The sequence below is a fragment of the Hippocampus zosterae genome, chromosome 3 (assembly GCF_025434085.1).
Source record: "Hippocampus zosterae strain Florida chromosome 3, ASM2543408v3, whole genome shotgun sequence".
Taxonomy (NCBI): domain Eukaryota; kingdom Metazoa; phylum Chordata; class Actinopteri; order Syngnathiformes; family Syngnathidae; genus Hippocampus; species Hippocampus zosterae.
Window position 1 is genome coordinate 23,952,920 of NC_067453.1, and position 19,822 is coordinate 23,972,741.

General features: G+C 40.0%; 1 protein-coding gene across 2 annotated transcripts in view; it reads left to right on the forward strand.

The window, feature by feature from the left end:
• The window catches only part of lrriq1 (leucine-rich repeats and IQ motif containing 1), a 42,816-nt gene extending 27,829 nt beyond the window's left edge, over nucleotides 1-14,987 (forward strand). The window contains exons 24-31 of one of the 2 annotated variants that reach the window (XM_052061202.1): nucleotides 1,902-1,992; nucleotides 2,622-2,685; nucleotides 2,792-2,899; nucleotides 5,585-5,685; nucleotides 10,086-10,303; nucleotides 10,487-10,743; nucleotides 13,684-13,812; nucleotides 14,579-14,987. In XM_052061202.1, the coding sequence (XP_051917162.1) occupies nucleotides 1,902-1,992; nucleotides 2,622-2,685; nucleotides 2,792-2,899; nucleotides 5,585-5,685; nucleotides 10,086-10,303; nucleotides 10,487-10,743; nucleotides 13,684-13,812; nucleotides 14,579-14,914 (1,304 nt within the window). In that variant the 3' untranslated portion in view covers nucleotides 14,915-14,987. Of the gene's footprint in view, nucleotides 1-1,901; nucleotides 1,993-2,621; nucleotides 2,686-2,787; nucleotides 2,900-4,294; nucleotides 4,367-5,581; nucleotides 7,811-10,085; nucleotides 10,304-10,486; nucleotides 10,744-13,683; nucleotides 13,813-14,578 lie in introns of those variants that run through there. The other variant, XM_052061203.1, reaches the window with a different exon arrangement.
• The last annotated feature ends 4,835 nt before the right edge of the window (nucleotides 14,988-19,822 follow it).

Consider the following 19,822-nt stretch of genomic DNA (forward strand, 5'->3'; position numbering starts at 1 on the left):
CCCCAACACCCTGTCACGACTCGGACAAGCCGAGTTAAGTCTGGATCCCAAAAACGTAGACGTAAACAAGGTCTCCGTAGCAAAAATATGTTTTAATGCTAATAATCGCACCGATAAAGAGGTAACATAAAGCGCTGGTCAAAACAAGGACCAGAGAGAACATTAACGAATAACAAAAAGCGCTTGCACAAAAGGCAAGGGAGAAAAATAAAGACCGCGAATACAAACGAAAACAACGTATCAAAATACACGCGAGCGAAAAGCCAAATCACAAAACCAAAAGCGTACTTACAAAAAGCAGGTATACCAAGAGTACAAAATGCGAAACACGACCAGGTCAATAGCCAAATAGTCCATGAGCAGAGAAGATAGCAATACCAGAAACAATACTCCGACACAGGTGCACCGCAGAAGAGACCTTAAATACAGAGTCTACAAATTACAGATTGACAGCAGGTGCGTACCAAATTCCACTCATGCCACCTGCTGGCCAGACTGAAAACCGAATCCTGACACACCCTGACTTTTGCCCCCCAATCCTAACCCCCTAACCCAAATGCCCAAAGCCCTTAAATAACATTTAAACATTCACACAACCTCCTACTTTTGTCCTTAGCACCTAACCCAAGACCAAGGCTCAAAATGCCAACCCCCATACTTAAACCCCAATGCTCACCCCATAAATCTGACCTCCACGCCCTAATTTTAATTTCCTAACTCGAACAGCCTAACCCTATTTCCGAACCAACTCCCAACCCCCTGACTCTAACCCAAACCGCTTCACTTAAACCACCTGATTCAAACCCCAATTCCATAATTGTAACTCTGAATCTAACCCCCTCCCACTAATCTCCAATCCTAACACCGTTAACCCTAATAGAAATCCTAACGTAAACCTTCTATCCCAACTCCCTAACTTTCATAGGTTTTCTGTCAGAGTCAGTGGTTCTTTATAATTAACCCTAAAACGAGTTCAGCGCTGGTTTGCTGTCGTTTTAGTACATAAAATTGCTCCTGCGTCAATTTCAATCACATAAATTATTGAAAATACACATATTTAATCAAAAATGAATTCATAGTAGTTGAAAGTGACTCCCGACGGCCTCATCTTTCCAAATTGGGAACCGCTAGCATCAATTTGCCGGCCCCGCTTGTGCACCCCCTGAGGGGGGAACATCCATCACTTGACACTTTTAGTGGTCCTCAGCAATTAACCCATGAAAACTGCAGCCCTTTCTCTCGAAAGTGAGCAATAATGTCGTCATTAGTCCCAGTGACGGCCCGTCAGTATCCATTATTACCCCACACCCGTGACTATGGCCGCCCTACTGTCAGCACAATGCAAATGTTTACTCTGAGTTACGGCCTTATTATGGGATTTCAACACGCCTCGTAAATCAGCCCAGTTCTCCCTCGCTCCAGAAAGCTGACGGACTGGAGAACCACGGCGGTCGGGGAGAGAATCACGTGTCTTTCAGCAACTGGAAATCTTTGTCAACAAACATACAACGCTCTTAAAACTGAAAGTAAACATACCAGCAGCTTTGTCCGCATAAGCTTTTCTTTTTAGTCTACCCGCAGGAACTTTTCACTGTGACACACACACGCACGCACGCACGCACGTTTTTTTTTTCAGCGATGCAGAGCCACTTTTGAAATTGCTGAGGTTCCTGAGGTTGTCGTTATTATTCGTAGGCTGGACGAATCAACATATTGAGGGCTTTCCCACACTGTCACCTATGGTTAAAATGTACTTTTTGTATATCATTATTTAAAAAAAAATCCCCCCAAGCCTCTTTGACTTAGCACATGTTGCTGTCAAGTGAGTTTTGTTTGATACAAATCTCAAAACTAATTGTCACCTTTTAATCATTATTGGTTGTTTTCTTGCGGCGGCCCAGTTCACCAGGCGGAGACCAGCTCGGGTCTGGCGAGGTGGGACCAGACTCGTGAATGGCTTCGAAACCAGAATACTTTGAGGCACTCGGAGAGGTGAGCAGCAACTTTTTAACTGTTGAACAACCGTGTCTTGGTTTGCCTTTTAAAATTAACAGGGTTCTATGTCTCACGTAAACTGTCAATCCCAAAAGTGTTAATAAATGCAGTATACCGGTATAACAGAAATATACATAACACACATGCATGAAGTACCATCCATCCATTTTCTACCGCTGAATCGGGATTCAGCCACTTCTTCCAAGTCTCACTCGAGAACAAGACCCCAAGATACTTAAACTTCTTGGGGCAGGATCTCATCCCGACCTTCGAAAGGGCAAACTACCCGTTTCTGATTAAGGACCATGGTCTCAGATTTGGAAGTGCTGATTTTCATCCCAATCGGTTCAGTTTCGGCTGCGAAACGCTCCATTGAGAAGATCACGGCTTGAAGAGAGCAACATTACCACATCATCTGAACAAAGCAGGGATGCAACAATGATTCCTCGGTATTAAATTAAAATAATCTTTTTAATATGAATAATATTTTCTGTTTTAATTCTAAAACTATTTTAATCATGAAGCTTGCACCTGCATTACATCTTCTGTGTTTCAAAGGTATTTGCTGAATTAATGGCTCATTAACACATAGACGAATGCATAACTTTCCAAATTGTCATCCTTAGCGAACATTTCTTACCAAACATCTCCACCGACTTGGTGAGTGGTGGACAAAGACGTCTACTTGCAGTAAGTAAGCCAACACAGCCAGACACACACACACACACACACTTGAAATGCCTGCAATGCTAACGCTAATAACGTTGATTGTTTTGTGTGCAATGTATCAAGCCAGAAGCAGGTCGTATGGAAAATCAAGCCACCGGAGTTTGGGCCTGCGACAATTTACTTGCCCAAGACGGTAGAGAGAACAAAAATACTGTCGGACTTCCAGTTGTGTCAGGTGAGTAATTTCAAAATACTCTAACTTCACTGTCATTGGTTGCTAGGCAGAATTGTTTCCCACACAACTATTTGTCCCCCAAAACCAAAAGTAAAGCCGCATTCCCTATTCAGTAATGGCAATTTTCCGCGGATACGCGGAAATCCCCCGTTTTATTTCTGAAGTTGATCATTTTTGTGAATCGTCTAAATCCGTTGAGAAAATTTTAGGAGGGGGTCAGGTACCTTATCGTCGAGTTTTCACGAGCGCTCCCGGTCAGTCTTTCCATCTTCCGATTGTAAACAGCGCTGCGATTGGACGTGTATGATGTCTTACTTGTTGTGATTGGTTGCCCCGTCCAGGCCACGCCCCTTTCCGCTTTTTTTTCATCAGTAGCCATCGCCATCCCTGCCATTAACCTTTTTCGTTCCTGGTACTTAATAGCCCCAAATAGACACCCGTCCAATCTCACAATTGTCCACTGATAGTTCTTAGTCCAGACAAAAGTCCCTGCTGTAGGAATACACCATACAGAAATTGCCTGTTCGGACTGCAGGAATTGTTGATTGGCCCAAGCAAGGGAAGGCTAGAGAGGACCCACAAGGTCAGTCTGGGGACACAGTGTGTTTCTCCTCTGGCAGGAAATAGGTAAAAAAGAAAAGGTGGAGGATGACTGGGCCTTGTGTGAAAGTCCGAGGGGGCTGACAAGGATGCCAGTGAGGGCAGATGAGCACATGAAAGCGTCTCAGGAAGGCGGAGTGAAGGAAAGCCCTGTCCTGTCCTGTCCCCCCTCCACCAACCCTTTAACGAGACCTAATTGGATTCTGATGATGATTTCAAAATGATTTCCACGAGGTGGGCCGGCCCGTAGGAAGAAGAGTGCCTTGTCCCGCCGCCACCATCGGACGGGACACTAAAAACAGACTGCCTCTGTTTGCGCTGAATTATGAACATGTGTGGTAAATAATTTTGATCACCTTTATGATCATTACGAGCTCGTCAAACAACAAGATGACTGTTTTTGATTGTTGACTTAAATGCAGATGCACTTAGGACTGGAAAATGTGGCCTTAAGATAAAATGTTTTTTAAAAAAAAATAAAAATATGATTTGTGATGTTATTTTTCATTGCGCCTTTGACAAACAAATGACAATAACATACAAACAAGTTCGGCTTTTAGATCATCTAATTTATTTTATCCCAAACAAGCTTTGAATTTTTTTTTTTTTTTTTTATTGAGCAAATCACCCAAGAAAAATCACCAAATATAGTGGCCAAACTGCTCGATTGACAACAAAACTCCACTTTACTTGCGGCCTTGTTGTTAGTGGTAGCAGTGCAGTTCAGCGGGGAATCGTTTTGACCTATGAAAACCGTTTGCCCGTGCATTTAACCAACATTGTCTACCCTCGCAGGGGCACCCCCATCGCCATGTCTAAGCAAGAGCCCTAATGATTTGAATGTCTTTCTGGTCCAGGATTTCCAAGGTAGATCATAGACCAAGTTAACAAACAAAATTGAGATCACATGCTCAACATGTGCTCAGTCATTCCTTGGCCCCCGCTTTCAGCCAATAGCATGCAGACTTTTAGGGTGGATTGTTCTGTGTCAGTGAAAGACCCCCGTCGACTTTAAGATATCAGATCACACAGTACACGTTCCTCGGCGTGTCATTCGCAGGTCGCCGCGACCGGCACTCTTAACGGAGTGACACACTATACGCGGTGTGCCAGCTGTGCACGTATTCAAGCACAGATCGGTACCTGTTATGGGGTTTTGGGCCCCCATGCCCTGTCTTTACCACACACTCCCCCCCGTCGCCTACACGTGGAATCCATCACGACTGCCAGCATCGAAAGAACTTCACTGGGATCTACAGCTATTTGCTATTTGGCCCCCTCCACTTAGAAAATGTTTAGAATCGCCTATACTTAGTGTTACTTGATGAGTGATAAGTTTTTGGTGACACCAGTCATTTTTTTTTTTTCCTTTTTCACTTGCATACATGGTTGCAATGATCTCAACTCAGTTCACTTCACAACAAGTAGCAGTCTGGTAGATTTGGCAAAAGAGGCTTCAAGTTGTTTAATGTCAAACTAAAGGTAAAACAAAGAAAACTATACGTTGTGTTTCCAAAACAACCACATAACGTTGCTTTTTCACGGAAAGGGGAAACACCATAGATGGGCTAACGAAGAATGTCTATGGGGCAGCGTTATAAGGCTTTAGGCAATGGAGAATTGAACAAAAATGGTGCAGCAGCACACAGAAAGATAATATGACAACACTAAAAGGCAGATATTTTTTATTAATTTATTCTGTATATGATATGTGTTTATGAAATAAGATATTTCCTTACAGGGAAAGCCAACCCCCAAATTTGCTTGACACTAATATATCCTATGCGCCTCCACTAGTCTAAACAGGGCGTGCTGATTCATATTGCATTTGTGGCATATGAATAAAGCAGCAAAATCCACTTTTTTTTTTGGTTTTGTTTTTTTTAAGCCATCTCAGGGGGCCGCCATTTTGCCACTTTCTGTCAACAGTTGCTCAGGGTAACGCCTCATCTGTTTTCTGAAGCTGAGCCATGAGTTATTTGATCACTTTGCACTTATTGACCAATACGCACAACCGTATATACATTTCTGTGCATAAATGGTGCGTGTCAATCATGTCCTCTTCTTTATATGTTTTCCCAGTAGAACAAGACATTCCCACTGCGTGGAGGAAGGAGCGCATCTCTTTCCGGGATGAGCCTGTGTGTCGTAGCAGTGGCTGGGGTGGAGGGAAGAAGCGACAGAAAGTAAAACACTGACGCTGCTGGGCTGCTTATATGTTTTGAGGCAGTACTATTTCTAAAGGCCAAACACCTACACTTTCTTTGACTATTGCAGACTAACCGTGCAATTTTAAGACAACACAGTTCGTATCATGACAGGAAAGAGGAAGCAGAAACTTTTGCTCACCTGCTTGTTCATCTTTCTTAAGCTTGGGACAAAGTCCAGTTTTGGAAGTGCAAATCATATTTTTAAGTTGAAGCACTTATCTCTAGCCTGGCTAGCATTCTACTTGCACTCCCTACGAAAGAAGTTTTGAAACATTTTTATATATTTTTTTAGACAAGTCCGTAAATAGATGACTAAAAGAGTTCTGTTGCATCTCAAGTTATCAAACTTTGCCTCTGTGGTCCGCCAACACATCATGACAACACCTCAAATATTTAATTGTTCAGCTTTGTCTTTCTGTACATGACTCAAATTTGGTAGCAGTCGCATAGAAGTTTGTCTTTGAAGTATACCTGACCAAAAATGACCCTAAACTGTCAGCTTCAAACCAAATTGGCCGCCTTCCTGTGTCTTTTCACAAATAGCTTCCTGAAATTTTTTTGTGGGTCTCCTCATGATTGACATGCAGAGCAAATGACATGTTTCTAAGTGAAACTGCCGTCGTAGATGGAATTTTATAAAAGCGATCTGAGGGTTTGGTACTCAGCCAATGGCGAGTCATCACACTTTGCCGCCATGTTCCACCCACAAACAATGACGTTAAATTATTTTGCAATTTGGTGTAAGGCGTCTTCAAAATTGGTCACAGTTGAACTAAATCATTTGGAGTTCAAAGACCCCTGGAAAAATTACCAATTACCTGTAAAACTCTATAAAATGGCCTTGTCAATCAAAGCAATTTTCAACAAGAGGAAGTCTTCCATTTTGGTTTGAAAAGGACATTTTTGGTGGTCTTCAAAGATGATCTCGTCCAACAGATTTCCGCTCAATTGTTACCAGCTTTAAAGCATGTATACTCAGCAAATAGTTGACCAAAAAAAAAAGCTGAATCTTGTGAATTTTAGTCACTCCGTCCCCAAAAACAGATCTTTTTGGTCATCATGTCACTCACAAAAAAAGTCTCAAGAAGTCATAGCTAAAACGACACCAGCTGTCTGACATTTGGCTTGAAGTGGCCATTCTTGTTTTCTTTTGGGTCCATGGGTCCATCAAAGATGATCTTGTCCTCGAGATTGTGCAACCAAATATGATGCACAAATACCAGACATGTGGATGACAATTTAGCTCACTATGTAAAGAAGTGAAGACGCTGGCAGATTTCATGACTTGCCATTAGACCGGAAACTCTTAACACCTTAACTTCACATTGCTGATTATCCTCTTTATTATTATTTAAATTAACAGTACACATGAAGCCAAATAAAACTGCCAGTGCAAAATGGAAGTTCAGCGTTTATTTTTCGCTGTCGCAGAGAAAAGTGAACACGGCGAGGAATGTGCCACAGCGAAAAAGCCAGAGAAACCCGAACCCACGTCAAGGGGATAACGTGGTGCTAGCAGAAATCATGGGTAAAATGTCCAAGCTAATTGGTGGCTCTAATAAGGGCTGCAGGATGTTTTTCTACAAATTGAATTTGAAAAAGAATGTTCTCCAAGTGGTGTCCTGACTCTACTTGGTTGAAGAGCGAGCGTCAGGTATTTTTTTGACCTTTAGCTCACTTTACATGAACGTTGTAAACAAGTCAATGCAGAGCATACACACATGCTTTAAAATAGGATGAAATGTCTTCTCCTAGCAAAAAAACAAAGTCAGAAATTCTGTTTTTTCATTTTGAACCGGGCCTGATACTAAGAGTCAGCTTAAGTACAAACATTAAAATGGGTTTAAAAGCAAAGTCAAATTATGCGGCCCCTACAAGTCTACACGTTGTATTCTGATTAATATTGCGTTTGTGGAATATGCATTAAGCGATTTTATATCCATCTAAGGGGGAGGCCATTTTGCCTTGTCCTGGTCAGTGATCAAGTAATGACCACTGCTCACCTGTTTTCTGTTTTGGTCATGTGACATTTGCAAGCTGAATCCTTAGGCACTCTGATGTCATTTTCAGTTGACGGCGAGTGGCATTACAAGGCAAAATGGCCGCCTCTTGATAAAAATGCCTTCGCTGCTTGATTCTTGTTCCCCAAATGCAATACAGTATGTCTTCAGAATACCGCGTTTTTAGACTAATGTGGCTGTATCGAACATATTATTTTAAGTAGGAGTTGTAATGTTTCGCTCACAATGTCACAAAACTGCAATTCAGCACTACTGAATGTCGGTGGGAGAAAACACTGACGAGATCACAAAACACTTTTCGATAACTGACACTGGTTCAAGAGATACTCAAATGGTTTTATGGTCACAAATGATATAAAAAAGTTTTATGCCCACAAATAAATAAATAAAAATGATTTTGTTGGGGAGGGGGGGGACTTTTTTTTTGCCCATAATATCACGATATGACGATTGTGTGGTGTTTGGGAGGACGATTAATCCAAAAACATCATGTTAAAATCCTAACAGTGGTGTGTGCGAAGCACAGAAAAAGAAAAAAAAATCCACTTTCACTTCCCTCTTTCCTTTGTCATCCGTATGGCATTTCCATTTTAATATTCCCAGCAAATAAACATCTTTTTAGCCATGAAAAAAAAGACGTGTAAAGCTCACTTTTTATTTCGCCTCCACATTTGATATAAATCATAACAGTTAATATTAATGTCACTGGATAAGCTACATTTTCAGTAAAACTTATTTATCTAGCTATTTATTTCACATCATGTTAATACAAAAAAAATAAATCCAAACAATTATTGGTTTAGAATTGTGTGATGTTGAAAAAATAAATAAAAATGCTACGCCAAGAAGCCTTCTCGTTACGCCTTCTCCATCAAAATTTAGAAGGAGTTGTCTCACAATGGTGGTCATCTAATTTACACAGTCGCATGGCAGTTAAGAATCTATTTCATTTGACTTCGAGTGGAAAATTACAACCATTTGTCTCCCGACTTGCGTTTTGCCTTGGATGTTCTCCTCCCTACAAACCGTATATTTGAATCAGCAACTCGTTTGTAAGTTAGCTGGCTGTCTTTAGGACAAACCCTGGCCGGCGTTCTCTCTGCTGGTAGCAAAATTCACAGAAAGCTCAGTGAACTTTTCACATTTTCCTCCCCAGCGTGGTGCAGCTGCCACACTCGCTCACTTAAGAAGTCCAATAAGACCCTCAGACCCCCACTCTCCCTAATACTGATGTTTATTTGGGCTTTTCCTCCCTGTGGCACCGCACGGGCCCCGGGTCCCACTCACCCTTGAACGACAGTTTTCATCACAAGACTGCAATTTGATATCACAAGTTCTATTCATGTAATGTTATTCCTAAATACTACACTGTAAACAACACAACTTGTATTTCTGGGGTGCTAAAATAGTCATTTAAATTTGAAAAAATAATAAAATATAAATGACTGACATTTATGGCAACAATTCTAGTTGTTACAACACAGCAAGCAAATTGTTTGCTGCAAAACAGTTTGCCGAGTTTTATTGTGATATCCTGCCCAAGTTTGATCATGGTTTGTTGCCTAGAAATGTTGAATTCTCCCAACTGGGAAAAAAGTGTCATTTTTTTCACGGTAAACGGTAGTTTTCCTTTAAAAAATATGTTTACAAAATCAAAAAAAAAATTTGTGTTCTTTTTCATCCCTCTTGATGAAAAATGTGTTAGTGTAAATCTTAAAGTTTTGAACTTTTCAAAATAGCATTCATCACACATTTATCTGTTTTTTTTCTATACCAGGCTGCATTAAAAAAAACACAACACAACACAATATTTGTATCCATCCCTCTGTGGGTAAATTTTTACTTCAATGTACATCTCATCTCGAAATGAGACAAAATTTCATGATGTAATTTCTCCAATTAGTGATGAAGTTATAACATGACATACTGCATGTCTGATTAGATCTTTACACTGACTACTGAAATAATATTTTGTTGAATTTGTATTTAAGTAACGATCACTGGAACATAGAATTGTTGAAAATGCCAAAGTATATCTTTCTACACCATTTAAAACGTGTTTATATTCTAAAAGTGAAATGAAGTGCATTAAAAAAATAGCATATCGCAAACGCAACATAACTAAACAAGTTCTTAAAATGCTACTGGATAAACTTCAGAAGAAATCGTAGTTTTTTGTTACATACCCGTGTGTTTGTCATTTGTGGGCTTCGGTTCGGTTGGGCTGGCCCGTTAGAAGGAGGAGTTCGGAGGGAGAGTCGAGGAGGGAGTGCGGTTTGTTGTGGATGTCTGTGTGGTGATGGTGGGGCAAGGGGGGAGGGTTGTCATGGAAGAAATTTGGGGGTGTCTATAAAGTAGGGCCGCCGCTGTGATGACCGCTGCACTCACAATGATGATGATGGACTTCATGGAGGACAAGTTCGGCCTGAAGAACCAGGCCATGAAGGCCTCGGACTACTTCATGGAGCCGGCAATCGAGAGTCTGGACGGCGGCGTCTACTTTGCCAAGTCCACCCCAAAATGTGTGCAGGCCTTCGGCGAACACCGCGCCTCGCCTCGCTCGGACCAGCACGGTAAATTCACGAATAAAATAGAATCTTGTTTATTTATTTATTTATTTATTTATTTATTTAAAATTGACTTAATTAATACGTATTAACATAATGAGTCCATCGGCTATTTTTTTGTATGTACAGCATATAAAAATATATATATATTTTTTGAATTTATTATTGGTCGCCGTCGGTGACTTCCAGGCGGCTATGGAGCGGCCAAAGCGGAGGAACTGGCCGGCTCCGCGGCATCATGTTGCCGCGGCGACGAGGTGGACGAAGCGGCGGCGGACAAGGGCGACGACAAGGTGACGAGCAGCAAGAAGCGGCGCCACCGGACCACTTTCAGCAGCGCGCAGCTCGACGAGTTGGAGAAGGTTTTCCAGAAGACGCACTACCCGGACGTGTACGTGCGCGAGCAGCTGGCCACCAGGACCGAGCTGACCGAGGCCAGGGTGCAGGTACGCATGCACGCATTTTGCGCTAACTTTAGGATTGCCAAAGAAAACACCACGTTACCTTTAAGAGTCTCTAGAGATAATATTATAAATTATTTGTGTTGCTGTATTGACATATTTGTTCGACGTATGCCGAAGACATTTAAGTTGGCAAACTTAGCACAGTGTTTTTAACGCTTTATTGCTTGCGTGCAGTTGAATTCGAAACAAATTATTTCTCGGACATGCCAAAAGAAATCGTAGTTTACAAGCAACGTTTTGTTTACCCAACTTAAACTAAATAACCAATGTATTTCGATTATTTTTAGTGTTTGCATGTTTGATGTGTAATTCAAAACACAACCTTCTCCAAACAAGCTAAAAGGAATGGGCCACTTTAGCATGTTATTTCCAAATGTGCAACTTTAAATTATGTACTTAATTTATGTGATTTATTCTGATTAATTTATTATTATTACTGTGGAAATGTAATTCAGAACAAATATCGTCAAGCTTTGCCCCCCCCCAAAAAGCCCAAATGACGATTTTTGCTACATATTTTTCACTGTGTATTCAATTACTTCCTTTGTATGTACGTAACTCAAAACAAATGGAGTGAAGCCTTGCCAAACGTTTCAAAAGAAATCATAATTTTAGCGATTTACTCTCAATGTGCGTTCAATTAACTACTTAATTTCTTTGAATTTTCCCCCATTTTTTTCACTATCTTTCCAATTTGACTCGTGTTTTATATATAAAAATAATCCATTTGATGTGTCACTCAGAACAAATGTACTCGGGTATTAACAAACTTTCAAAAAGAAATTGTACATTTGACTGACATTGTTTTTTAAATAAGTGGTTAATTTCTTGGTCCTTTATTCTTTCATGATAATCATCTTTGCTTGCATGTGTGACGCGTAAGTCAAAACAAATCAATCAAGCGCTGCCAAACATGCCAAATGAAATGACAATTTCAGATCCATATTTTTTAATGTCTTTCAACCAGCCACGTAAGAAAGATAATGACCGTGATTCAGAACAAATGTAGCACAAACATTTTTGAAAACATCATGAAACACAAGTTTTAATTTTAGCACCACATGCTTCATTGTTTTGTCAATTAACCCTTTGAAGGGACAGCGGTTACTACAGTGCACAGTTTATCATGTTACCAGGTGCATAAAAGAGTTAAAGGATTACTTTCCTTATTTTTATAATCATTACTCCACTTCTATTATAATTTTGATTGACGTATGTTACGTAACTCAACACAAATCCGGTTCAGGAATCATCATTTTTAGCTACGTGTGAAGCTAGGTCTCAATGATACGGTCAATTTATATTGCTTATGGTCATATGACCAAGGATAGTTGTTGCGGAATTAAAAATATGAGTGTTTTGTTTTTGTTTTTTTCCTCAGGCTGCTTCATATTATCATTTGTATGTTTGACCTGTAATTTAAAACAAAATGCATCTCCCAAAGAATTCGTAACTCTGTTGACATGTTTCGGAGTATTTCAAGATGTCGGAAAATGTTTTCGCTTTTTAATATACTTGTTATTTTTGGTTTTGGCACGATTGTTTAAAATTGAATCAAGATTGTCAAGCTCCTCCAAAAAACTTTCAGAAGAAATTGTACTGTATGTGTATGTTTTTAGTGAATATTATTATTTATTTATTTATTTCTTTATTGTTTGTTTGTATCATTAGCACGCATGACCGCAAAATTAAAAAAACAAAACAAATGTAGAGCATTGTCAAGAGTCGCCAACGATTCAGAGAAAATTAAACTTGGATGTGATTTGTGAAACGGTCAGCTATTTATTGGCACATAATGATGATGATGATGATTTATAATTAGAATATAATTTACTTTCGTGACTGACCTGCTGATAAAAACAAAACAAACATATATTAAGATTCACTGAACATTCTTAAGATATATAGCAATGCTATGTTAAGTGGTTGATTGTGTCCTGACATGTTTTTTGACATCGATTTTTATGCTTATTGCTGCAATTGGGAATGGGACCCAAAAGAGAGTTTTTCAAATGTTCAGATTTATTTATTTTTGCTTAACTTTATCTTACTAGATATACAGTTATGATAAAAGGTGCTTTCAAACACGACCCGTGATTGAATAAATAAATGGATGGACTTTTCCAAATTTTCCAGAAAAAAAAGGGTTGAGTTTTTTTTTTGTTTTTTTTTCATCAAATGTTCAAAAGAAAATAATTACTTGTGCTGCACATTGGAGTGTTTTAATAATCTTTTTTAAAAAATATTATTTTGTTATTGACCTGTACTACAAATGTTTAAAAAAAATCAAAAGAAACTGTAACTTTAGCTATTTCACAAAAAATAGTGTTGGACAGAATGTACATACGTTCACAGTTGAATTAATTCGTTACCCCCCTATTCAAAAATTATCCGTTAAATTGGAGCAACATTTTTAAGATTATTTCTAGCAATTAATTTAGTGTATTTCCGAGTGTTATGAATTGTAAATTGGGCATTTATGTTGGGGTTGTTTTTTAAGCTTAAGTTAAATATCTGGATTTAAAAAAAAATCTAAACTTCATGTAATTATTCAGTTCTTTTTTTTATGATTTCTATTGCTGGATTTCTTATACTGCATTATCCTCAAAAGTTGAAAACTTTTTTTGAAAAGTACTTCTGAGTCTCTTAAATGTGGACATTGTAGTTGTTAATGACTTGTTTTTATTAAATCATTTAAAAAAAAAGTTTCCATATTTGACCTTCATTTAAAATGACCATTGAGCAATGTTCAATATTGACAAACATTAAAAATAAATGACAACGACAATAGTTTTCATACATTCATTCTTTGTAACACAAGGTTGCAACTCATACTTTTTATTTTGATTCTATGATTCTATATATTATTATATTTAATATAACTATATATTATTGTGGCATATGTGTGTGCGCGTGTGTCAGGTGTGGTTCCAGAACCGAAGAGCCAAGTGGAGGAAGCGGGAACGTTACGGACAAATCCAACAAGCCAAAAATCACTTTGCCTCCGCCTACGACTTGTCTGTGCTGCCTCGCACTGACAGCTACGCGCAGGTATGCACGTCCAAATCTTAACATTTTTGATACTTACAATAAATAAATAAATGGCACATCCACCACATATTATGAAGCGGACGTCAAAAAGGCTGGCCGCCAATTAGAGGTGTCACAGCAAACAGAATAAATGACATTCAGATAAGTTGAAGGAAAAGTTTTAGCAGTTCAAAAGACGAGATGGTGATATACGTATTCAAAAATGTATTTTATTATCAGTAATTATGCGGTTAACCTATTGTCAAACACAAAAGAAACACTACATTTTAAATGTAACATGGGACTTTTAAACATGAGGATTTGGTAGGTGAATAAAGTTGTTGGTGCTAGAGATGATTGGTTGTTAATATTAGTAATTAAAAAAAAGACATTATGGAAGAAGACATCAATAATAATAATGCATTTACAAATAATCACTTGTGTAACACTTTTACATTTGACACACTTTACAAGCTATTTGCACTTTATTTAGTAGTAGTGGTAGTCTTCGGTCGTGTGTGTGCGTGTTTGATCCACGTCATCACTTCTACTTCTAATTTTAAACATTGTCCATCATCTTTTCTCGATTTTGCGACAGTCTTTCTAGTTGATAAAACTAGAAAGGGTTTCTGCTATTGTAATGTTTTTATCATCGTGGAAGGAAAAATTAAATCAAACTCTCAATTCAGTTTCAAATAAATACCCAGCCCAACTCTTAAGTCAAGGCATGACTCAAATTCCGAACCTTATTTTGTCGTCCACTCATGAGTCCTTCTTGTCCTGACAGATTCCAAACAACTTGTGGTCGGGCGCCAGTCCGGCCGCTCCTGTGGTGTCACCCTGCATGCTGCCCCGAGGTTCTCCCCCGTGCGTGGCCTCCTACTCCCCGCGCTCCGCCTCCTCCGCTGCCGGCGATCACGGCCATGGCTACTTCCCCAACCAGCAAAACCAGTTTGGCCACGTTTCCCTCAACAACTTCTGTGGCGACCCACTTCTCTCGCCGGCCGCCAACAGCCACCACGCCTTTGAGACCAAACCCGAGTTTGAGAGGCGCTCGTCCAGCATTGCCGTGCTACGCATGAAGGCCAAGGAGCACGCCGCCAACATTTCTTGGGCCATATGATCCCGCTTCTACAACCAAAAAAAAAATCAAAACAAAACCAAACTTCTTGGAGCCGCTTCTAGAACCAAAGAAACACATTTGAGACTCGGGAGTGAGGAGGACATCAGTTAATGCACTCGAAGCACTCTGTTGCCATCTCCTGGTGTCTCCATGTTTCTTCAGACCCGTGCTCACATGCTTACCCGCTTCTAGAACCAAACAAACTTTAGGCCCCTTCCAGAGCCAAAAATCACTTTTGAGGCTGTGGTGCGAAGTGGACGCAATGCACATGAAGGCAATAAAAATAATGCTTGGCATTGTCAGGTTTTAATGGTCACATGTTGATCCACTTCGAGAGACAAAGAAACTTTCACCCACTTCTAGAACCAAAAGAAACACTTGTGAGGGTCAAGTCTGAGGCGGACTCCAGTTAACGCACATGAAGGAAATGTGAAAAACACGCTGATGGTGTTTGAAGGCACATGTGATCCGACAGTTGGACATGTTGATACTCTTCTACAAGCTAGCAAATGCGCAGCCGCTACTAGAGCCAAGGAGTAATGTGGACCAAAGAAAATAAAACCAATGCTTGGATTGACAAAATGCACCCTCACATTTTTATGGATACATGGTGACTCACTTCTAGAGCCAAAGAAACTTTAACCTGCTTCTAGATGGTTCGAGAGCTCTTCGCTCCCTCCCCTATCTCCAAAATCACTTTTTAGGCTCAGGAGTTTGGTGAATTCCATGCGCATGATGGCAAAAAACAATGCCTGGATTCACAAAATGCACCCCCATGCTTTCATGGTCACATACTGACCCACTCCTAGAACCAAAATAGTTTTTCTGGGGTGAGGTACTGTAGATCCCATATCCTGCAACAGACGGCAATACAAAAGCTTGTTGTGATCCCACATTTTGGTGTTTGGAGATAGCTTTGTGTTTTTGTGGTCACATGCTGACACGCTTCAAGAACCAAAGAAACTTTGACCAAAACAAACACTTTTGAGGCTCTGGAGTGATCCAGACCCGAGTTAACACATGAAGGGAATAAACAATTCCACTGCCAAAGTTTGGAAGCAGATGTGATGTCATGCCATGCTTGGCCATAATGACCCGTTTCTAGAAACAAAAAAACACTTTTGAGGCTCTGGAGTTATGTGGATTCCAAGCACATGAATGAAATAAAAGATGCTGCTTGTGATTGGAGGCAGATGTGATCACACGTTTGGACTCAAGAGTGCGCCATGTCTTTTGGCCCCTGAAATCAAAAACGCGGACCTGCTTCTGGAAACAAACATGGTTCCACTTCTGAAACAAAAACAACTGTAAACATATACTGGCCAGCCTCTTAACCTGCTTCTGTTACTAACAAAAATACTGCCCGGCTTCTTGGGGGACGACATTGGCCCATGATGGGACAAAAAATACAAAACTGTGATTCATCTCTGTAATAGAAAAAACATAGAGTCACTTTTGGAAGTCTTTCTTCTGCCCCCGCCCCCAAATACACACCTGTTCTTAAAAAAAAAATACCCTGCTTTGTGAGCCCCAAAAAACACTGACCACATTTCTGCAACCAAAAACACTAGCCCTCTCCATTAACCAAGCCACACAATTTTAAATGCAGGAAAAACCTGCAAAAACAAAGACCCGCTTTTGGAAAGAAAAAACACAAACAAAGAAACACCCCCCATTCAATATGAAATAAAACATTTATTTATGTAGCGCTTTTAGAAAGAATAACAATAACCAAAATAATGACCCTCTTCTGGAACCGACACAGCTCTCATTCTGGAACCAAAAGAAGCATTGTTCACTTCAGGAACCCAAAAATGCTGCCCCACTTCTAGACCCAAACAAATGCTTCTAGAACCCAGTTAGCTTCAGCTTGGGGGGAAAAAAAGTCCCGGTGATCCACACAAACGGATGAGAAACCACAACATGTTTGCTTTTCCTCCAGGGCCGGACTTGAGCAAAGTAACGTGAGTGACTAGCATCTTTTTCTGCTTTTTGGCTGGCCTTACCTAAGTGCACCAGCTCGTTTCTGTGTCTTTCACTACAAAGAACTCTGAATGTGTGATGTTTACATTCATGTGCCCAAGTCAAATAAATCCCCTGACGTCATTTCAAATGTTTGTGTTTGTTACCGCGCTCACGAAGGGCTGCAGGAAGACGAAGAACGGTAGAGGTAAACTAGTTCATGAACTGATCAGTACACCTGCAGTCCACGAGGTGGCAGCAGAGCAGTGGCTATTGTTTGGTTAGTTTGGTTCTTTTTAAAATATTTACGCTTAAAAAATAAGAGTCAACTTTACAATTCGGCGTAAGTTTTCATCAAAAATTTGGGAATTTAACTTTTCTCTTAAAAAAAGAAATATTTTTGTAAGGATTTTTTGACGACGTGTTTTCACTTTTTTTCCCCAACAGAATATGACTGTTCAAAAAAAAAATGCACTTTTTTTCACCCCCAAAAAAGACTTCCATCTTGAAAAAAACGTGCCTTTTTTAAAAAACTCCTTTCTCAAAAGACTTTGTACAAAAATTGTATTGTACATTGGATTAATACACACCAGATTAATGATAGCATCTATCTAGCATCTACTGTATATTATATATTCAAATGTTTTATTGGATTTCTTCATTACAAATCATATCTGAAATTCCAGTCTTACCAACATTTTTTTTGTCTGCTGAAGTGATTGTGAAGACATAAGTGGACTTTGTTTTCCTCTTCTGGAGATGCAGCCCAGCAGCAGTGAGAAACTCGAAACATTTTCATTCATTCCTCATTACTGAAAGATTATATTAACTTGTCATCCTCTTTCATCCCATCTATACAAAAGTCCAGTATATTGTTACACCATAAATGTGTGAGGGCACTAATTGAACTAACCCATCCTTGAAATAAAAGCTTGTGGTTGCATCCTGCTGAATTTAAATTGCAACGATTGCCTCAAAAGGATGTGACAGCAAAATATGAAGTGTACTATCAATTTTGTTCAGGCCTGCTTCATGAATTAGTTGGTTTTAAAAAATCTGTTGAACCACCATTCAAAGGTGACACCTGAATTTAAAATGTTTTATTGTTTTTTTTCTCTTAACTTTCCAGGAGCTGACAAGCGACCACACGTGGCACCCACGTGCGTCTTCTCGATATGAGCAATAATGAGCTTTGCATCATCATCATCATGGAGGTCCACACAGCATGTGGCCATAGGTCAAGATCACGGCCCTCTGGAGACCAAACACTTCAAATGAGACCCGGCAAGCCAGCAACCGCTGACACACACAAACACACACAGGCACGCACAAATGTAATCATATTTTCCCATAGTATGGACAAAACTTTTTTTTCAGAAGAAAATGTAACACGAAACTGAATTGAGTTGCATTTCGTTTAGATTTTTAAAATACAATATATACTGTGGGGGCGGCGCGGTAGCCCAGTGGTTAGCACGTCGGCTTCACAGTGCAGAGGTACCGGGTTCGATTCCAGCTCCGGCCTCCCTGTGTGGAGTTTGCATGTTCTCCCCGGGCCTGCGTGGGTTTTCTCCGGGTGCTCCGGTTTCCTCCCACATTCCAAAAACATGCATGGCAGGCTGATTGAACGCTCTAAATTGTCCCTAGGTGTGAGTGTGAGTGCGGATGGTTGTTCGTCTCTGTGTGCCCTGCGATTGGCTGGGAACTGATTCAGGGTGTCCCCCGCCTACTGCCCGAAGACGGCTGGGATAGGCTCCAGCACCCCCGCGACCCTGGTGAGGATTAAGCGGTTCGGAAAATGGATGGATGGATATATACTGTTTTCAACAAGCCATACTGCATTACAAAAATATTATATATATAATATATATATATATATATACACACAATGAAAATAAAGTTCAATATGTTCGAGGAAAAAGCCAATCATATTAGAAAAAATATTGTTCGGAGAGAACTGAATAATAATATACAATTTTAATATTACAGGGTGTCATATCTTAACCTTGAAGTGGAAGTTGATCATATGTATTATTTGATCAACTTTTAACTTTTTACTAATTGACCAAATTAGAAACTGCATCCAGATATATTAACATTATTCTAAAAAGTTCCAGACAACTCAACAGTACTTCATTTATTTTATGTATCGACGCAGTCAGGCCGAGTACCACTCATGTTTCGTAGACCACATTGGTGACGTCTGTTGTGTTGCATTCAGGTTGCCAGCAACTTGTTCACTAGTTTGTGGAGCTTTGTTCGGTTTATTTTTAGTCTTTCTCCTGCCTGACGTTGTTGTGCGAAGATAAGCGGTGTGGGATGACTCATCAAAAGCTGCTTTTGCACAGCAAACCCAACATGGAGGCAACCAAATGGAAAGTAATCCTCGTTTCACAAATAATTTGCCCCCCACGCCGTGATCTACCTTGCATCTTTGCTTCTTATGCAATATACAGTTATCGAAAATCACGTTTGGAGTAGAAATGGCCTCGTTTGGTGGTTTGATCCATCAGTAATCGTACCGTGCTGAGGTGAAGAGGAAAATATTAAAAACATGACACGTCTTAAAAAAAAATTGAATACTCTATCAAATGTATGTATCTATGATTGGCACGGCAGAGTGTGTTGTTGTTAATGTGAAGCGTGCGTCACGGCTTTGGATTTCTTTTTCCCCAAAGTGTCTGTGATAGCACTCACCAGTCCGTGGAGGCGAACTGAAGGGTCGCTGAATGGTCATCTTGCTCATCATCACAGCACAAGCCACTCGGCCCGTGACAATCGAAAGCGTCAACCAACCGAATTCATTTGGTCAGCACACGCAAAGAAAGTTAAACAAACCAAAAGAAGAAGAAAAAAAGGTAACTGCTCAGCACCTTTTGAAGGTTGTTGCAAACCAAAGCAGCAAGCAGCAGATGAATTCCAGCCAAATGATGTAAAAGCAACCGT